The following is a 19146-nucleotide window of genomic DNA, read 5'->3' as shown; positions in this document are numbered from 1 at the left end:
AAACAATTGCCTGTAATCATTTTCTACAAAGGCCTTTGGGGAAAAGACTTTTCACATTGGGCAAGTTCTGAGTCAGGCCTAATAAAGACAGCCTTGCAGGTGGGGTATTCCTAGAAACCCCTGGACAGGTCAAATAATGATAATTCTATAAGACTGAGGCTCCGTAGGTCCCCCATTCCTGTTCTGCCCCTCCCATGGCTGCCAGACTGCTGATTTTCACCATCATTGCAGGCTGTTCATTTCTAAGGCTACCCCCAAGGAAGGGGAGGATAGAAATAGGGCAAGTTAAAAAGCTCACTGTGCATACTGAGACACAGCCATTTTCCTTGAACAAATGCTCTCCAGATTGCTGCAAGCCATCATTTAATTTCCAGTGTTCTCTAAAGATAAAAACCACGTGATTATCTCAATAGATGCAGAAAAGGCCTTTGACAAAATTCAACAGCACTTCATGCTAAAAACTCTCAATAAACTAGGTATTGATGGAACATATCTCAAAATAATAAGAACTATTTATGACAAACCCACAGCCAATGTCATACTGAACGGGCAAAAACTGGAAGCATTCCCTTTGAAAACTGGCACAAGACAGGGATGCCCTCTCTCACCACTCCTATTCAACATAGTGTTGGAAGTTCTGGCCAAGGCAATCAGGCAGGAGAAAGAAATAAAGGGTATTCAATTAGGAAAAGAGGAAGTCAATTTGTCCTTGTTTGCAGATGACATGATTGTATATTTAGCAAACCCCATCATCTCAGTCCAAAATCTCCTTAAGCTGATAAGCAACTTCAGCAAAGTCTCAGGATACAAAATCAATGTGCAAAAGTCACAAGCATTCTTATACACCAATAACAGAGAAACAGAGAGCCAAATCATGAATGAACTCCCATTCACAATTGCTTCAAAGAGAATAAAATACCTAGAAATCCAACTTACAAGGGATGTGAAGGACCTCTTCAAGGAGAACTACAAACCACTGCTCAGTGAAATGAAAGAGGACACAAACAAATGGAAAAACATACCATGCTCATGGATAGGAAGAATCAATATCGTGAAAATGGCCATACTGCCCAGGGTAATTTATAGATTCAGTGCCATCCCCATTAAGCTACCAATGACTTTCTTCACAGAATTGGAAAAAAACTACTTTAAAGTTCATATGGCACCAAGAAAGAGCCCGCATTGCCAAGACAGTCCTAAGCCAAAAGAACAAAGCTGGAGGCATCATGCTACCTGACTTCAAACTATACTACAAGGCTACAGTAACCAAAACAGCATGGTACTGGTACCAAAACAGAGATATAGACCAATGGAACAGAGCAGAGCCCTCAGAAATAATACCACACATCTACAGTCATCTGATCTTTGACAAACCTGACAAAAACAATGGGGAAAGGATTCCCTATTTAATAAATGGTGCTGGGAAAATTGGCTAGCCATAAGTAGAAAGCTGAAACTGGATCCTTTCCTTACTCCTTATATGAAAATTAATTCAAGATGGATTAGAGACTTAAATGTTAGACCTAAAACCATGAAAACCCTAGAAGAAAACCTAGGAAATACCGTTTAGGACATAGGCATGGGCAAGGACTTCATGTCTAAAACACCAAAAGCAATGGCAACAAAAGCCAAAATTGACAAATGAGATCTAATTAAACTAAAGAGCTTCTGCGCAGCAAAAGAAACTACCATCAGAGTGAACAGGCAACCTACAGAATGGGAGAAAATTTTTGCAATCTACTCATCTGACAAAGGGCTAATATCCAAAACCTACAAAGAACTCAAACAAATTTACAAGAAAAAACCAAACAACCCCATCAAAAAGTGGGCAAAGGATATGAACAGACACTTCTCAAAAGAAGACATTTATGCAACCAACAGACACATGAAAAAATGCTCATCATGACTTGCCATCAGAGAAATGCAAATCAAAACCGCTATGAGATAACATCTCACACCAGTTAGAATGGCAATCATTAAAAAGTCAGGAAACAACAGGTGCTGGAGAAGATGTGGAGAAATAGGAACACTTTTACACTGTTGGTGGGACTGTAAACTAGTTCAACCATTGTGGAAGACAGTGTAGCGATTCCTCAAGGATCTAGAACTAGAAATACCATTTGACCCAGCCATCCCATTACTGGGTATATACCCAAAGGATTATAAATCATGCTGCTATAAAGAAACATGCACACGTATGTTTATTGTGGCACTATTCACAATAGCAAAGACTTGGAACCAACCCAAATGTCCATCAGTGACAGACTAGATTAAGAAAATGTGGGATATATACACCATGGAATACTATGCAGCCGTAAAAAAGGACGAGTTCGTGTCCTTTGCAGGGACATGGATGCAGCTGGAAACCATCATTCTCAGCAAACTATCTCAAGAACAGAAAACCAAACACCGCATGTTCTCACTCATAGGTGGGAATTGAACAACAAGATCACTTGGACACACGAAGGGGAACCTCACACACAAGGGCCTATTGTGGGAGTGAAGAGAGGGGAGGGATAGCATTAGGAGATACACCTAATGTAAATGATGAGTTAATGGATGCAGCACATCAACATGGCACATGTATACATATGTAACAAACCTGCACGTTGTGCACATGTATCCTAGAACTTAAAGTATAATAATAATAATAACAATAAGAGACTCAAAGGGATGCATGACCTGTCCTGAGATGTGGCACACAGAAACAGCAGGCCAGAGCTTGAATCCAGGGCTCCCAGCTCACCCTGCTGTCTCTCTTCTGGGGCCTAGCCTTAGATACCTGGTGGTCTCCCCTGAAATCTTGAAATAAATGTCTCGTTCTCGTCAAAAAAAAAAAAAAAAAAAAAAAAAAGTGTTGATACTTGCTTTATGACCCAGACAATGGTCTATTTTGTTAAACATTCCATGAGCATTTGAAAAGAATATCTTCTGCGTTGCTAGATGTTGCGTTCTTCCAAGTCAGGGCTATGTTCTTACTAATTTTTGACTGCTTGTTCTATCAGTTACTGAGAGAGGAATACTAGAATCTCAAACTTTGTGGATTTATCTGTTTTTCTTTTAGTTCTACCCATTTTTGCTTAGTGTCTTTGGGGCAATGTTATTGCACGCTTAGACATTTAGGATTTTTATGTGTTCCTGATAAATTGGCCCTTTTATATTTATGAATAATTTATCTCTGCCAATACTCCTTGTCATAAATACTACTTTGAAAAATATTAACATAGCCACATTGGCTTTCTTATGACTAGTGATAGCATGGTGTATGTTTTACTACCCTGTTCTTTCAATCTAACTCTGTCCTGATACACAAAAGTGTATCTTTTGTAAGCAGTGTATTTACTCTGTCTCTATTTGCCTTTTTAAATATTTATTTATTTATTTATTATACTTTAAGTTTTGGGATACATGTGCAGAACGAGCAGGTTTTTTCCATAGGTATACATGTGCCATGGTGGTTTGCTACACCCATCAACCCATCATCTACACTAGGTATTTGTCCTAATTCTCTCCCTCTCCTCACCCCCCCACCTGCTGATAGGTCCCACTGTGTGATGTTCCCCTCCCTGTGTCTATGTGCTCTCATTGTTCAACCCCCATTTATGAGTGAGAACATGCGGTGTTTGGTTTTCTGTTCCTGTGTTAATTTGCTGAGAATGATGGTTTCCAGCTCCATCTATATCCTTGCAAGGACCATGAACTCATTCTTTTTCATGGCTGCATAGTGTTCTATGGTATATATGTACCACGTTTTCTTTATCCAGTCTATCATTGATGGGCATTTCGGTTGGTTCCAAATCTTTACTATTGTAACAGTGCTGCAGTAAACATATGTGTGCATGTGTCTTTATAGTAGAATGATTTATAATCCTTTGGGTGTATACCCGGTAATGGGATTGCTAGGTCAAATGGTATTTCTGGTTCTAGATTCTTGAGGAGTTGCCACACTGTCTTCCACAATGGTTGAACAAATTTACACTCCTACCAACAGTGTAAAAGCGCTCCTCTTTCTCCACATCCTCTCCAGCATCTGTTGTTTCCTGACTTTTTAATGATTGCCATTCTAACTGGTGTGAGATGGTATCTCATTGTGGATTTGATTTGCATTTCTCTAATGACCAGTGATGATTAGCATTTTTTCATATGTTTGTTGGCCACATAAATGTCTTCTTTTGAGAAGTGTCTGTTCATATCCTTCACCCACTTTTTGATGCGGTTGTTTTTTTCTTGTAAATTTGTTTAAGTTCCTTGTAGATTCTGGATATTAGCCCTTTGTCAGATGGATAGATTGCAAAAATTTTCTCCCATTCTGTGGGTTGCCTCTTCACTCTGATGGTAGTTTCTTTTGCTGTGCTGAAGCTGTTTAGTTTAATTAGATCCCATTTGTCAGTTTTGGCTTTTGTTGCAATTGCTTTTGGTATTTTCGTCATGAAGTCCTTGCCCATGCCTATGTCCTGAATGGCATTGCCTAGGTTTTCTTCCAGGGTTTTTATGGTTTTAGGTCTTCTGTTTAAGCCTTTAATCCACCTTGGGTTATTTTTTTGTATAAGGCATAAGGAAGGGGTCCAGTTTCAGTTTTCTGCATATGGCTAGCTAGTTTTCTCAACATCATTTATTAAATAGAGAATCCTTTCCCCATTGCTTTGTTTTTGTTAGGTTTGTCAAAGATCAGATGGTTGTAGATGTGTAGCATTATTTCTGAGGCCTCTGTTCTGTTCCATTGGTCTATGTATCTATTGTAGTACTAGTACCATGCTGTTTTGGTTACTGTAGCCTTGTAATATAGTTTGAAGTCAGGTAGCATGATGCCTTCAACTTTGTTTTGGCTAGGATTGTCTTAGCTCTATAGGCTCTTTTTTGGTTCCATATGAAATATAAAGTAATTTTTTCTAATTCTGTGAAGAAAGTCAATGGTAGCTTGATGGGAATAGCATTGAATCTATAAATTACTTTGGGCAGTATGGCCATTTTCATGATATTAAGTCTTCCTATTCATGAGCATGGAATGTTTTTCCATTTGTTTGTGTCCTCTCTTATTTCCTTGAGCCGTGGTTTGTAGTTCTCCTTGAAGAGGTCCTTCACATCCCTTATAAATTGTATTTCTAGGTGCTTTATTCTCTTTGTAGCAATTGTGAATGGGAGTTCACTCGTGATTTGGCTCTCTGTCTATTATTGGTGAATAGAAATGCTTATGATTTTTGCACACTGATTTTGTATCCTGAGACTTTGCTGAAGTTGCTTATCAGCTTAAGGGGCTTTTGGGCAGAGACGATGGAGTTTTCTAAATATACAATCATGTCATCTGCAAACAGAGACAATTTGATGTCCTCTCTTCCTATTTGAATACACTCTATTTCTTTCTCTTGCCTCATTGCCCTGGCGAGAACTTCCAATACTATGTTGAATAGGAGTGGTGAGAGAGGGCGTCCTTGTCTTGTGCCGGTTTTCAAAGGGAATGCTTCCAGCTTTGCCCATTTGGTATGATATTGGCTGTGGGTTTGTCATAAATAGCTCTTATTATTTTGAGATATGTTCCATCAATACCTAGTTTATTGAGTGTTTTTAGCATGAAGGGTATTGAATTTTATTGAAGGCCTTTTCTGCATCTATTGAGATAATCATGTGGTTTTTGTCTTTGGTTCTGTTTATGTGATGGATTACATTTATTGATTTGTATATGTTGAACGCATCCCAGGGATGAAGCCGACTTGATCGTGGTGGATACGTTTTTCATGTGCTGCTGGGTTTCGATTGCCAGTGTTTTATTGAGGATTTTTACATTGATGTTCATCAGGGATATTGGCCTGAAATTTTCTTTTTTTGTTGTGTCTCTGCCAGATTTTGGTATCAGGATGATGCTGGCCTCATAAAATGAGCTAGGGAAGAGTCCCTCTTTTTCTATCGTTTGGAATAGTTTCAGAAGGAATGGTACTAGCTCCTCTTTGTACCTCTGGTAGAATTTGGCTGTGAATCTATCTGGTCCTGGGCTTCTTTTGGTTGGTAGTCTATTAATTACTGCCTCAATTTTAGAGCTTGTTATTGATCTATTCAGGGATTCGACTTCTTCCTGGTTTAGTCTTGGGAGGGTGTTTGTGTGCAGGAATTTATCCATTTCTTCTAGATTTTCTAGTTTATTTGCATAGAGTTGTTTATAGTATTCTCTGATGGTAGTTTGTATTTCTTTGGGATCAGTGGTGATATCCCCTTTATCACTTTTTATTGTGTCTACTTGATTCTTCTCTCTTTTCTTCTTTATTAGTCTGGCTAGCAGTCTATCTATTTTGTTAATCTTTTCACAAAACCAACTTCTGGGTTCATTGATTTCTTGAAGGGTTCTTCAGGTCTCTATCTCCTTCAGTTCTGCTCTGATCTTAGTTATTTCTTGTCTTCTGCTAACTTTTGAATTTGTTTGCTCTTGCTTCTCTAGTTCTTTTAATTGTGATGTTAGGGTGTTGATTTTATATCTTTCCTGCTTTCTTGTGTGGGCATTTAATGCTACAAATTTCCGTCTAAATACTGCTTTAGCTGTGTCCCAGAGATTCTGGTACATTGTGTCTTTGTTCTCTTTGGTTTCAAAGAACATCTTTATTTCTGCCTTCATTTCTTTATGTACCCAGTAGTCATTCAGGAGCAGACTGTTCAAATTCCATGTAGTTGTGCAGTTTTGCGTGAGTTTCTTAATCTTGAGTTCTAATTTGATTGCACTGTGGTGTGAGAGACTATTTGTTATGATTTCCATTCTGTTACATTTGCTGAGGAGTGTTTTACTTCCAATTATGTGGTCAATTTTAGAATAAGTGCTATGTGGTGCTGAGAAGAATGTATATTCTGTTGATTTGGGGTGGAGAGTTCTGTAGATGTCTATTAGGTCTGCTTGGTCCAGAGCTGAGTTCAAGTCTGAATATCCTTGTTAATTTTCTGTCTCCATCTAATATTGACAGTAGGGTGTTAAAGTCTCTCAGTATTATTGTTTGGGAGTCTAAGTCTCTTTGTAAGTCTCTAAGGACTTGCTTTATGAATCTGGGTGCACCTGTATTGGGTGCATATATATTTAGGATAGTTAGCTCTTCTTGTTGCATTGATCCCTTTACCACTATGCAATGCCCTTCTTTGTCTTTTTTGATCTTAGTTGGTTTAAAGTCTGTTTTATCAGAGACTAGGATTGCAACCCCTGCCTTTTTTTTCTTTCCATTTGCGTGGTAAATATTACTCCATCCCTTTTTTTGAGCCTATGTGTGTCTTTGCACGTGAGATGGGTGTCCTGAATAGAGCACACCAATGGGTCTTGACTTTTTATCCAATTTGCCAGTCTGTGTCTTTTAATTGGGGCATTTAGCCCATTTATGTTTAAGGTTAATATTGTTATGTGTGAATTTGATCCTGTCATTCTGATGCTAGCTGGTTATTTTGCATGTTAGTTGATGCAGTTTCTTCATAGTGTCGATGGTCTTTACATTTTGGTATGTTTTTGCATTGGCTATTTGCATTTTAAATGGAGTGTTATAGGCAATTTCCAATTAATGTGATTATTAAGATGGTTGGGTTTTAATCTACCCATCTCTGACTTGTTCCCTTATTTCTCCTTTCCTGCTTTCTTTTGAATTATTCAAATATTTTCAGTATTCTGTTTATCTCCTTTATTGAGTTTTTAGCAATTATTTCCTAATGTCACAGTATGTGTTTTTAAATTAGCACAATCTACCTGGGATTAATTTCATACCACTTTATATACAACATAAATAGTATAGTTTAATTTCACCCAATGCTAGTTTTAATAGTACTTTGTTTTTGGGGGGTTTTGTTTTTGTTTTTGTTTTGAGCCCAGTCTATCTGTTGGGCTCAAGCAATCCTCCCACAACAGCCTACTGAGGAACTGAGACTATGGGTACATGCCACCATGCCTGGCTAATTTTTTAAATTTTAGTGGAGGTAGTGTCTTGCTATATTGCTCAGGCTGGCCTTGAACTCCTGAGCCCAAGCGATCCTCCCGCCTTGGCCTCCTAAGTTGCTGGGATTATAGGTGTGAACTACTGCACCTGGCTAATAATAAGTAAAAGTAATTTTACTTACTCCATTCCATTCTTCATGCTATTGTTGTGACGTCATTTATTTTATAATAATACTTTGTTACTTTTACTTTGATTAGTCAGTAGTCTTCAGAGAAATAAAAAAATAGTTGATAATACTATGTATACACTATATATTCACATATTTAACGTTTACATAACTCTTCATTCCCTCTTGCAGATTCAAGTTACTATGCTGGGCCAGGTGCGGTGGCTCACGCCTGTAATCCCTGCACTTTGGGAGGCTGAGGTGGGTGGATTGCTTGAGGTCAGGAGTTTGAGACCAGCCTAAACAACATGGTGAAACCTGTCTCTACTAAAAATAGGAAAATTAGCCGGGTGTCATGGTGCATGCCTGTAATCCCAGCTACTCAGGAGGCTGAGGCAGGAGAATCACTTGCACCTGGGAGGTGGAGTTTGCAGTGAGCCAAGATGGTGCCACTACACTCCAGCCTGGGTGACAAAGTGAGACTCGTCTCAAAAAAAAAAAAAGAAAATCAGGTTATCATGTTGGATTATTTCCCTTCAGATTCATTCATTTGCCTGCCTATTCCCAGAATAGGCAACCACCACTTTATGTAAAGGTCTCCTTTAGTATTTGCTCTCTATGGAAGGTCTTAAGTCTCTCTGGAATTTGTTCATTTATATTTCTTTGTCTTCAGAGTTCTCCCATGTTTAAGGAAAAATATGAGCTTTTAACTTCACCAGTGTTTTGTTTGTTTTTGGTAGGAGTGAAAATTTTCCTAAACATCAGCTGAATCTATATTTCTTCAAGTGTATGTCTAATGACAATAAATTCTCTCACCTCTAGTTGCCTGCAAATGTCCTTATTTCACTTTCACTTTTAAAATGAGTTTTCAGCAAGCTAACCTGGGTCAGTATGGGGCTGTGAGAATCGATTAACCCAGTGATGCTTAACTGAGATTAGCTACTTATGTTTTCTTGCAGGTTTTGCTTAGACCTTCTGCCTCATTCACATGTACACACTTTTGTAGGGTAGAGCCCACCTTTCACCCAATATTAGAGAGTTACTGAAGGTTTACTCTAGGCCAACTACTTATCATGTACTATATCTCTTTTTATCTCTGTGACAAGCACATAAGACATAATAGAAGTGGAGAAAAGAAAGAAAGAATAATAGCTAGTTCTTATACAGCATTACCAAGTGTCGGGCATTGTTCTGAGCATTTTGCATGTTTGTACATATATGTGTACACACACACACACACACACACATTTAATCCTCGTATCAACCTCATAGATAGATACTATTTTATTATTTCTGCCTTACAAACGAAGAGTCCGAGAAACTACAGGGGTTAAGTAACTACCACTCAACCCCCCAAAAGCACACACAATAGAATTCAGAATTCAAATCTAGTCAAGTTGGTTCCAGAATCTGTGCTTTTAACCGTCTTATTACTGGTCATATGATTGTCATTTACAGAGAAGAGCATCGAATTTTAGCAGAGTTAGGTGAACTCTGCCAGTAAGTCACTGCTAGTAAGTGGCAACACTAGGGTTTGAACCAGGCTCCAAAGCCCTTGCTCTTTTCTCTGTACCATTCTTCTTCCCAAAGGAGATAAGAAAAATGTTTTCACTTTTAGAATTCTACTTTCGAAGGATTCTGTCAGAATTTCATGAGGACTTGAGAGGGGACCAAACAGCTTCCTTTTGGTCTTAGTGATAATGATGTCTTCTCAAGCATATGGTGTCTTGACCTATTTATAGCCAGGCACTGCGACGGGGTTGCTTTTCCCACTGACATGTATTAATTCCGAACACCTCTCTCTTTACTCCCTCTCAGATTGCTCTCGAGCCTCATAGCTGAGCATGTTACTGTACTGATAGCTCTATGAATGTTTGCTTTGGGAGTGGAAGGATGGCAGAGCTCAACCTCGAGGTCCTCTGCCTACACTGGGGATATGTGATGCTCACCTGACACGTGCATATTCCTTTGGGCTTGAACACATGTGTTCCTTTGGTGTTTCATGCATTTGCCAGCCAGAAAGGCAGTCCTTAAGTGGGTCTGATAGACAAAGTATCCATTTTGTTAAGATTCCCAGGCTCAGACCGGGAGAGGGAGTTGGTTGTGCTGTGCAGGGTGTTTACACGGTGAGCCTGGAGTGCTGTGGAGGCTCCAGGGTGTATTCTGCTGTGGGAGCCACATGGAGCATATGGGTCTAATCTCTGACACTGACCACCCTTCTTTGCAGTGTGGAGGCTGCCAGCATTGGATTCGTTGTTGTTATCGACAGACGAAGAGACAAGTGGAGCTCTGTAAAGGCGTCCTTGACACGAATAGCCGTAAATATTTATTTTTGTGCTTTTATTATAAAAGTCATTTAAGTTGTCTGTTCAACTATTTCATATCAAAGTCCTAGGGAAAAGGCAATTATTTTATGTCAAATTTTGGGAAGATCTTTGTAACAGGTGCTGTTATGTCACATCCCTATCTCCTCTGCCATCTGCAGGTCACCTGCACACAATTCTGAGCATGTCAAAGACTTCCTAAGTCTCTCTACCTACTGACTTCTCTGGTCACTGAAGAGGGGCAGGTGGGGAGTACTGGAAAGTTAGTGCCCCAGGGGTAACCTGCGACCATTGAGTTAGAGGATTTGGAAGATAAACACCCCAGCTTCCAGACCCGCAGTGGGGCAATTCTGAGGTGTGTTCCACACAGTATCCCAGAGAGTCTCAGCCCCCTTTGCCTACAGTAGTAACCACCTCATTGAGACATTGCCACTCTATTCATTGTTGTCTTCCTTAGCATTCCCTCATTCGAGCTTCCTGGAATCACTTCCCCGACAAAATACCTGCACCAATCCGTGTCCGAGGATTTGCTTTGGGGGCAATTCAATTTAAGACAGTCTTTATTTCAGTATTATTATTATTATTATTATTAAGACAGTGTCTCACTGTGTCAACCAGGCTGGAGTGCAGTGGTGCGATCTCAGCTGACTGCAACCTCTGCCTCCCGGGTTCAAGTGATTCTCCTGCCTCAGCCTCCCAAGCAGCTGGGATTACAGGCATGCACCACCACGCTTGGCTAGTTTTTGTATTTTTAGTAGAGACAGGGTTTCACCATGTTGGCCAGGCTGGTCTCGAACTCCTGACCTCAAGTGATCTGTGGACCTCGGCCTCCCAAAGTGTTAGGATTACAGGCTTGAGCCACTGCACCTAGCCAAATTATTTATTCATATATTAGAAAGACAATGGCAAAAACAGACCCAATGATATTTAAGTAGCGTGGTGGGAGGTGTGCTTGCATTTGCATTAAATTATATCACCTTGGATTGGCCTCCTTTTGCTTATAGTCTGCTTTTGAACCCTATTTGTTGTTTTCAGCAAGTAGATGTGTCCTTCCTCTGTAGGGACCTCAGACTTGTGAACTCTGCCACAAGCAGAGACACCTTAGGGCCAGCTAAGTCAACATTTTTACCTGAGCATAGCCCCTCTGGAGCAGTTGGGACTGGCTAAAGAGGATGGATGTGGTAGTGTGGTAAAGCAGGACAGGAGAGGGACATTTGAAACCTCACTTAAACCTGCTTGCAGAAGGAGTCACACATGCAAACATGCACACACACGGAGTCCCTGTCAGATTGCTCTAGAGCCTCATCCAAATTCACAAATTATGCCTCAGCCAATACTTTCCGTCTTGGGACAACAAAGCGCGAGGTTCTTCTGTTAGGAGCTTGCATTCAAAGATGGGGAAGGGAGTCCTCCCATCACTGCATGGATTGTTTTCTCCCTTTAGTTTAGTTTTGGATACAGGATTTATCTTTGTGATAACTGCAGCCATGATTGATGCCCATGACTATTCCAGTCTGGCCTCTAGAGAGTTCTGGCTTTCCAGGGTCCATACATAACACATGAGTAATCTAGTATCTGAGCCTAATTTGTTCCAGAATTACGTTGATCATTTTATATGTAAAACATGCTATAGTGCAGGGATCCCCAAATCTGGCTACCTGCCAGAACCTCTTCACGTGCTCGTTGAAAATACTGATACCTAGATTTCATCCCAGTCCTAGTGAATCAAAATAGTCTGGAGTAAAGACCTGATTTAGATTAAAAAAAAAAAAAAAAAAAGGCGCCATAGGAGGTTGCTTTGGGGGAACCACTGGAAGAATGGAAAGCCGTGGCAGTTCCCATGGAGACCTGGGTTCCTAGGTTTGCCCCTAAGCAATTATATGAACCTGGGCTATCACATTGCTCAGAACCTTGCCTTAAGATGAGGGCAATACTTTCTGAAAGCAACTTAGCAATAATATACATCAAGAATACTTAAAATACTAACTCTTTGATTCAGTAATTATTCTACGATTCTAGCCTCAGAAAATATTCCAAGATGTGGATAAAGATGTTCATATCAGCATTATTTACAATAGTAAAATTATCAAACAGCCTAAATGATTAACAATAAGGGATTGGTTAAATAAATTGTACACCCATAAAGAATAATATTTCCAAAGAATTTATTAATAACAGGAATAAAAGCCTATGGTATAACATTAAGTGAAAAGGCCAGTTACAAAATATTTTAATAATATGAGCCATGATAAAGATATTTAAACAAAGAAAACATCCTATAAGTAAACAGATGGAAATATTAAGTATGGCTGTGAAAACCCATGGGTGAGTTTTCACTTTCTAATTTATACTTTTATTAATTTCCCAATTTTTCTATAAATAATATGAATCATTTTTATAATCAGAAAACATTTTTGCTTGCTCGTTTGGTTAGCTTTGGTTTTTCAGGAGGCGTTAGGCTTATCTGACCTCTAAGGTCTCTTCCAGCCCTGAAATCTGGTGAGATTTACATCATGGCATTCATTTTAACTTTTCCTTCAGTGGTCTTGATCTTGGGTAAGGGGAGACCAATGTAGACCCTGGTAATGGATATGACATTTTCTCTCTCCTCCTGACACTTTTCCTGATGCTTGCAGGTGGCATTTCCAGGAAATTTACAGCTTATATTCATCCTTCGTCCATCTCGCTTTATCCAGAGGACGTTTACTGACATTGGCATTAAATACTATCGAAATGAATTGAAAAAGAAAGTGCCGGTAAGCTTGAGCTTTCATCTTGTCTCATTTGGTTAGGGCGTCTGGCGAAGATGGCATTTGGGCAGGGTTTCTGGGCAAGGTAAGATTCAACAGGTAGAGAGGGAGAAAAGGGTTTTCTGGGCTGAGGGAACCATATGTGTGAAGGCATAAAGGCGGGAAGTACACACTGGACGGAGGCCCATGGGAAGCTTCATTTGTGTTGGAGCACGTAAACAATAATCTTTTGGAGGAAAGAGTAAGAAACATGGACTAGATCTTCAGTGTGAGGATGCAGGGTTTGGATTTTATTCAGTAGACAGTGGGGATCTAGGGAAGGTTTTCTTTTTCTTTTTTTGTTTTTTTGGGTTTTTTTTTGAGACAGAGTTTCTCTCTTGTCACCCGGGCTGGAGTACAATGATGCAATCTCAGCTCACCATAACCTCCGCCTCCTGAGTTCAAGTGATTCTCCTGCCTAAGCCTCTCTAGTAGCTGGGATGACAGGCATGCGCTACCACACTTGGCTAATTTTTGTATTTTTAGTAGAGACAGGGTTTTACCATGTTGGTCAGGCTGGTCTTGAACTCCTGACCTTGGGTGATCCACCCACCTCGACCTCCCAAAGTGTTGGGATTACAAGTGTGAGCCACCACACCAGGCGCCAGGGAAGGTTTTCTACCTGGGGAGTGACATGGTAAAATTCGTCTGAAGGTGGTGTCTAAAATGATAGAAAGGGACTTGTGAGGAAGCTAAATTGTACAGGTGAAACAAAACACAGATCTGAAATATAGGGGTGACATAAATACAGGAAACTAAAGTAAAAAGTCAACATTGTGATTCTCAGAAGAAAAAAACAAAACTAGAAGATTCAAAATTTTACCTATAACTTTGGCAAACAGATATGAGAAAACAAGCACTCTTATAATTTGCTGGTAGGAATGGAGTTGGTAATGAGCAATGTGAAGGATTAATTATCAGTATTTATAGAAAATTCAAATGTACACCCTCTTTCACCCACCTGTAAAGTTATTCTATAGATATTTTCACACATCTGGACAAAGCTGCTTAGACAGCAATGTTCATTATTAAGCTGTTTATAAAGGTAAAAGATTGAGAATAACTTAATACTTGACAATAGGGGACTGGTTAAATAAATAATTATCTACCCAATCAGTGTACTTTGTAGCCAATAAAAGTGGTAAGTTATGGTACAACCACAATGGAAACAGCTGATAGTTTCTTTTTTTCTTCCTTTTTTTTTTTTTTTTTTTTTTTGAGATGGAGTCTTGCTCTGTTGCCCAGGCTGGAGTGCAGTGGTGCAATTTCAGCTCACTGCAACCTCCACCTCCTGTGTTCAAGTCATTCTCCTGCCTCAGCCTCCCAAATAGCTGGGATTACAGGTGCCCACCACCACGCCCAGCTAATTTTTGTATTTTCAGTAGAGATGTGGTTTTACCATGTTGGCCAGGCCGGTCTTGAACTTCTGACCTCAAGTAATCCACCCGCTTCAGCCTCCCAAAGTGCTAGGATTACAGGCGTGAGCCACTGTGCCCGACTGATAGTTTCTTTAAAAGTAAACATACACCTAACCTATGACCCAACCAGGAGAAATGAAAACACAAATTCACAAAAGGACATACACAGGAATGTCCATCAGCTGGTCAACGGAAAAGTGTATATAAGTTGTGGCACATTTATATAATGTAATATTATTAAGCAATAAAAAGGAGTGAAGCACTGATACGTTCAACAACATGGATACATTTCAAACATATTCTCTTGAGAGAAAGAAGCTAGACATTAAGCAGTATGATTATGATTCCTTTTAGGAAAAGTTCAAGAATAGGCAAAACTATGTTGTGATAGAAAATCAAAACAGTGGCTGCTGTTAGGGATGAGGGTGGTGGAGACTAGTTGGAAGGAGACAAAAGGAACTTTCTAGGAAGTGTTCCATATCTTTTTTTTTGAGATGGAGTTTTGCTCTGTTGCCCAGGCTGGAGTGCAATGGCGTGATCTTGGCTCACTGCAACCTCTGCCCCCCAAGTTCAAGTGATTCTCCTGCCTCAGCCTCCTGGGTAGCTGGGATTACAGGCGCCTGCCATTACGCCCGGATAATTTTTGTATTTTTTTTTAGTGGAGACGGGGTTTCACCATGTTGGTCAGGCTGGTCTCGAACTCCTGACCTCAGGTGATCCAACCACCTTGGCCTCCCAAAGTGCTGGGATTACAAGCGTGAGCCACTGCATCCAGCCCTTTCTTCGTCTTTTATGCTACTTAAGTGATACATGTCCTTCTCGGAGTATTGCCTGGAAGCCCACGGTGCTCGTCTGTCCCCTATTGGTGATGTGAATTTTGATCCCCTAGTCAAAGTGTTGTCCACTTTCCCAAATATTAAATAGATTCTTTCCCTCGCAACTAATAATCTTTGCAGAGACGCTTTAAGATCATGCAAATATCTGCTCCTCTAAAAAGTCCAATCTCTCTTTAATATCCATTGAAGATTCTTGCCTGAAACAACCTTTATTTATTGGTTGCAGAATAATGGTTTTTCAACTCCAGCACTCTTATCATTTACTAATCAGTAAATGATGGTATTTTACTGTAAGCTACAGCTTTCCCTTCTCCCCTATTTGTATATTATAGTTTTGGATTCTTAGTTTTTCAGTGGTTTGTAATTCATTGCTGCTCTCAATTATTGTGGTGCTCCGGCTGTCCCAGATTTGGCCAGCGGGAACCCCTTCAAGCTGACTCTTGTGTCCTTGTGACATGTCCCTATCATGTTTTTTTTGGCACTTCCTTACTTTCTGGCCTAATGTGATCATCTAGGCCCCTCTCAGGCATGCTCTGATCCAGCTTTGTTACCAGCCATTTCTCTCAAGAGCCCTGGTTCCTTTTGGTGTTGAAAAGTATTAGAGTCCAAGATCTGGATGCAAGATGTGCTATTACTACTTGGTATCTTTGTTTGTAGGCTCTTTCAGCAGACAGCAGCTGTAAATATATGCATGTATATGCACATATACATGTACATATTTGTAATTACAAATATTCTAGAAATCACAAGTTCATACTGATACCTTAAATTTCAGTCCATGTAAGATGTGTATTTAAGTGAGGGTAAAGTCAAGGGGAGAACAGTATATCCCATTCCGATTCCCATTCGGATAAAATAAGAGGGCCATATATATGATTGTGCATAGATCATCTTGAGAAGGATACACAAGATATACAAGAAGCTGGTTAAACTGGTTGCCTTCTAGATCTCCACCTAGATGGCTGGGGGTAAGTGGGAAGGGGGAGGATTTTTCTATTTAGATAGACTTTTTCTGTTCAAATTTATTACTATCTATAAATATTATCCATTCAAAATTAACAAAAAATAGCTTTAATTAAAATTACTCTGAAAGAGGGCCGGACACCATGGCTCACGCCTATAATCCCAACATTTTGGGTGGCTGAGGTGGGCAGATCATCTGAGGTCAGGAGTCCAAGACCAGCCTAGCCAACATGGCAAAACCCTGTCTCTACTAAAAATACAAAAATTAGTCGGGCGTGGTGGCATGCACCTGTAGTCCCAGCTACTTGGGGGGGCTGAGGCAGGAGAATTGCTTGAACCCAGGAGGCAGAGGTTGCAGTGAGCCAAGATCGCACCACTGCACTCCAACCTGGGCGACAGAGCAAGAGCCTGTCCCAATAAATAAATAAATAAATGAATAAATAAATAAATAAATAAATAAAATTACTCTGAAAGAATGGTTAACCCATCTCAGTGAAGACTTGCCATCTTAGACAAGGAATTTTTCTCATTTTTCTCTCTCCTTTCCCACTCTTATTTTCCTTGTTTGGGTTCTGTCTTATATTAATAATCAGATTTCTGAAAATCATTTCTTTTCTACTTTGGGGATTAGCCAAACTCAAAATGAATTTCCCATTCTATTTTAAATACTCATTTTTAAAATACTTGAGTGTTTAAGGAAAATGTAAGGCCTGAGTTCTTTGCTCAGTTTTCCTAACTTGAGTAACTGTTGATGTTTGGAAAGAGATGGAGACCAACAAGAAGCCAATGACTTGTCATCATCCTCATGAGTCCCTTCGTGCCTCCCCTTCAGAAATGAAGAGTCATCAATTCTTCTTGCCACTCAAAAACGTTTGGAATTGGAACTGAGCATTTGACCAAACGTCATGCATATTTCCCTGATTGCACATAAAACACATGTGTTTTATACGTATTATACATATGATCTAGGCATGCTTATATGTACACAGATACATTTGTCACTTATGCCCTCCTTTTCACATGGTGCATCTATCCTAGGCGGGACTGAACATCTACTTTATCTCGATACTCTGACTTTAGCTACCTCTATTTGTGGTAGTGTAGGTTGATTCCCTACGTGTCCTGCTTTTGATTTTAAGTTTAAAATCAAACTTAAAATGCTTTTTGAAAATGCTCTCAGTCACCCAAACCCTGGGTACATTGAGTAGGGCATTCTTTAATGCAAGTTCACCCCGTAAGTTACCATTTCACCTGACGCACAAGGTCACACTCCGTGGTAGCGCTGATGCTCCAGAAACGGCAGAGTCTGAAGTCACCAAGCTTGATGAAATCTAACTTCGAAATACGTGTTGCCTTCTCAATGACAGTTCAAACTGTCAGTTTGTCTTCTTTATTTTAAAACGTGGTTGTGATATTAGCACTTTACTTTGTAGCTTCCTGGCCTCTCTTATATTATAACATCTTCCTGGTCATTTCTAGATAGATAATTATATTTTCACGTGTTGTGGGGAAAGGAGTTTATTTTGCCTGACTGGTGTAGGAATCAGGTGGGCCAAGGATGTAATTGTAGTCAAGTGACATCCTCCCTCTACCTTTATCTATGGAGGCGAAGTACTTTGATGTAGTAAATGGTTTTGGTTTTTGTTTCGTTTTGTTTGAGACAGTGTCTTGCTCTGTCACCCAGGCTGGAGTGCAGTGGCACCGTCAGGACTCACTGCAGCCTCCACCTCCTGGGCTCAAGTCATCCTCCCACCTTGGCCTCCCAGTAGATGGTTTCTGAGTCCCTGTTGCTGGCCAGGCACTTCCCTATTCTGGAACAGCTGTACTCATAGCAGCCCCACAAAACAGTTAATGTGAAGTCACCAAGGCAGTCTTGTAAAACTCCTGAAGAGGCTATGATCGTGGAAACTGGTTGCTTAAAATGAAGTTTGTGTCAGAATACAGGAAATGCTTCTTGTGCAGTTAAAAAACCATGTGTTTCTTTGAAATAACGGTTTTAAGCATCTATAGATAAGAACACAAATGTATGCAGAAAAGGAAAAGAAACACGACATTTTTAGCTTTTAACAATTGTTCCAAGAATATGCATGTATGGTAAAGTTGGTGGGGCCACATGAAGAGACAGGTTTGGAAGGAAGAAGTTTATTATATTCACATGTCCCAGAGGTCGGGGTCACCTCACACCACATGGGCCACTGGGGAAGCACCAAGCTTTGGTCAGGAGGCAGAAGAAGGAGGCAGAGGAAAGTCTAGGCCAGAGTGTTTACTGGAGTTTCTGCAGGCAAAGCAAGGCAGGATTTAGTACGGACTAGTTAGAATAACTCCTGCAGTCTTTGGGGTATAAGGGTTGTCCCTTTGTTACTTGGTACCTGGCCCTGGGATGACTTAGGACAAGGTGAACATTGGCCTGGTGTGTGAGTTTGATAAGGCGGTGGTTGGGGATTTGGATTTGAGACTGGTTGTTTTGCATATGAAAGACCTGCTCCCAGCTAACCCCTTCACAGTCTCTAAGAAGTGGTTAGCCCTGGGGTGGGGGGGGTGGGGCAGTCTCTTCCTAATCATGGAGGCCACAAATGCCGGAGCCTCAAGAGTACAGAAAATAAGAAAATGTGGCTCATGTAATTGACCTGTGATGACAGGATGCCAGATAGACAAAAACAGAATCCAAGAAAACACAGAAAAAATGTTTTAAGGTCAGTTTTACATGCTCAGTGTGTCCTGTGGGTTTGATGATTAGAATTATTCTGCTTTTTTTCTTCAC

At 40.1% G+C, this 19146-nt stretch overlaps 1 protein-coding gene across 9 annotated transcripts in view; it reads left to right on the top strand.

The window, feature by feature from the left end:
* MCF2L2 (MCF.2 cell line derived transforming sequence-like 2) overlaps nt 1-19146 on the top strand; it is a 254021-nt gene that overhangs the window by 86775 nt on the left and 148100 nt on the right. For all 9 annotated transcript variants that reach the window (XR_012430895.1, XR_012430896.1, XR_012430897.1 and 6 more), the window contains exons 4-5: nt 10283-10373; nt 13016-13135. Coding sequence is in view for 6 of the 9 variants with exons in the window: in XM_065540255.2 (XP_065396327.1) it covers nt 10283-10373; nt 13016-13135 (211 nt within the window). In the remaining 3 variants the exon portion in view is untranslated. The remainder of the gene's footprint in view (nt 1-10282; nt 10374-13015; nt 13136-19146) is intronic.

Source organism: Macaca fascicularis, chromosome 2 (assembly GCF_037993035.2).
Source record: "Macaca fascicularis isolate 582-1 chromosome 2, T2T-MFA8v1.1".
Taxonomy (NCBI): domain Eukaryota; kingdom Metazoa; phylum Chordata; class Mammalia; order Primates; family Cercopithecidae; genus Macaca; species Macaca fascicularis.
This window is presented reverse-complemented; position numbering and strand designations above follow the sequence as displayed.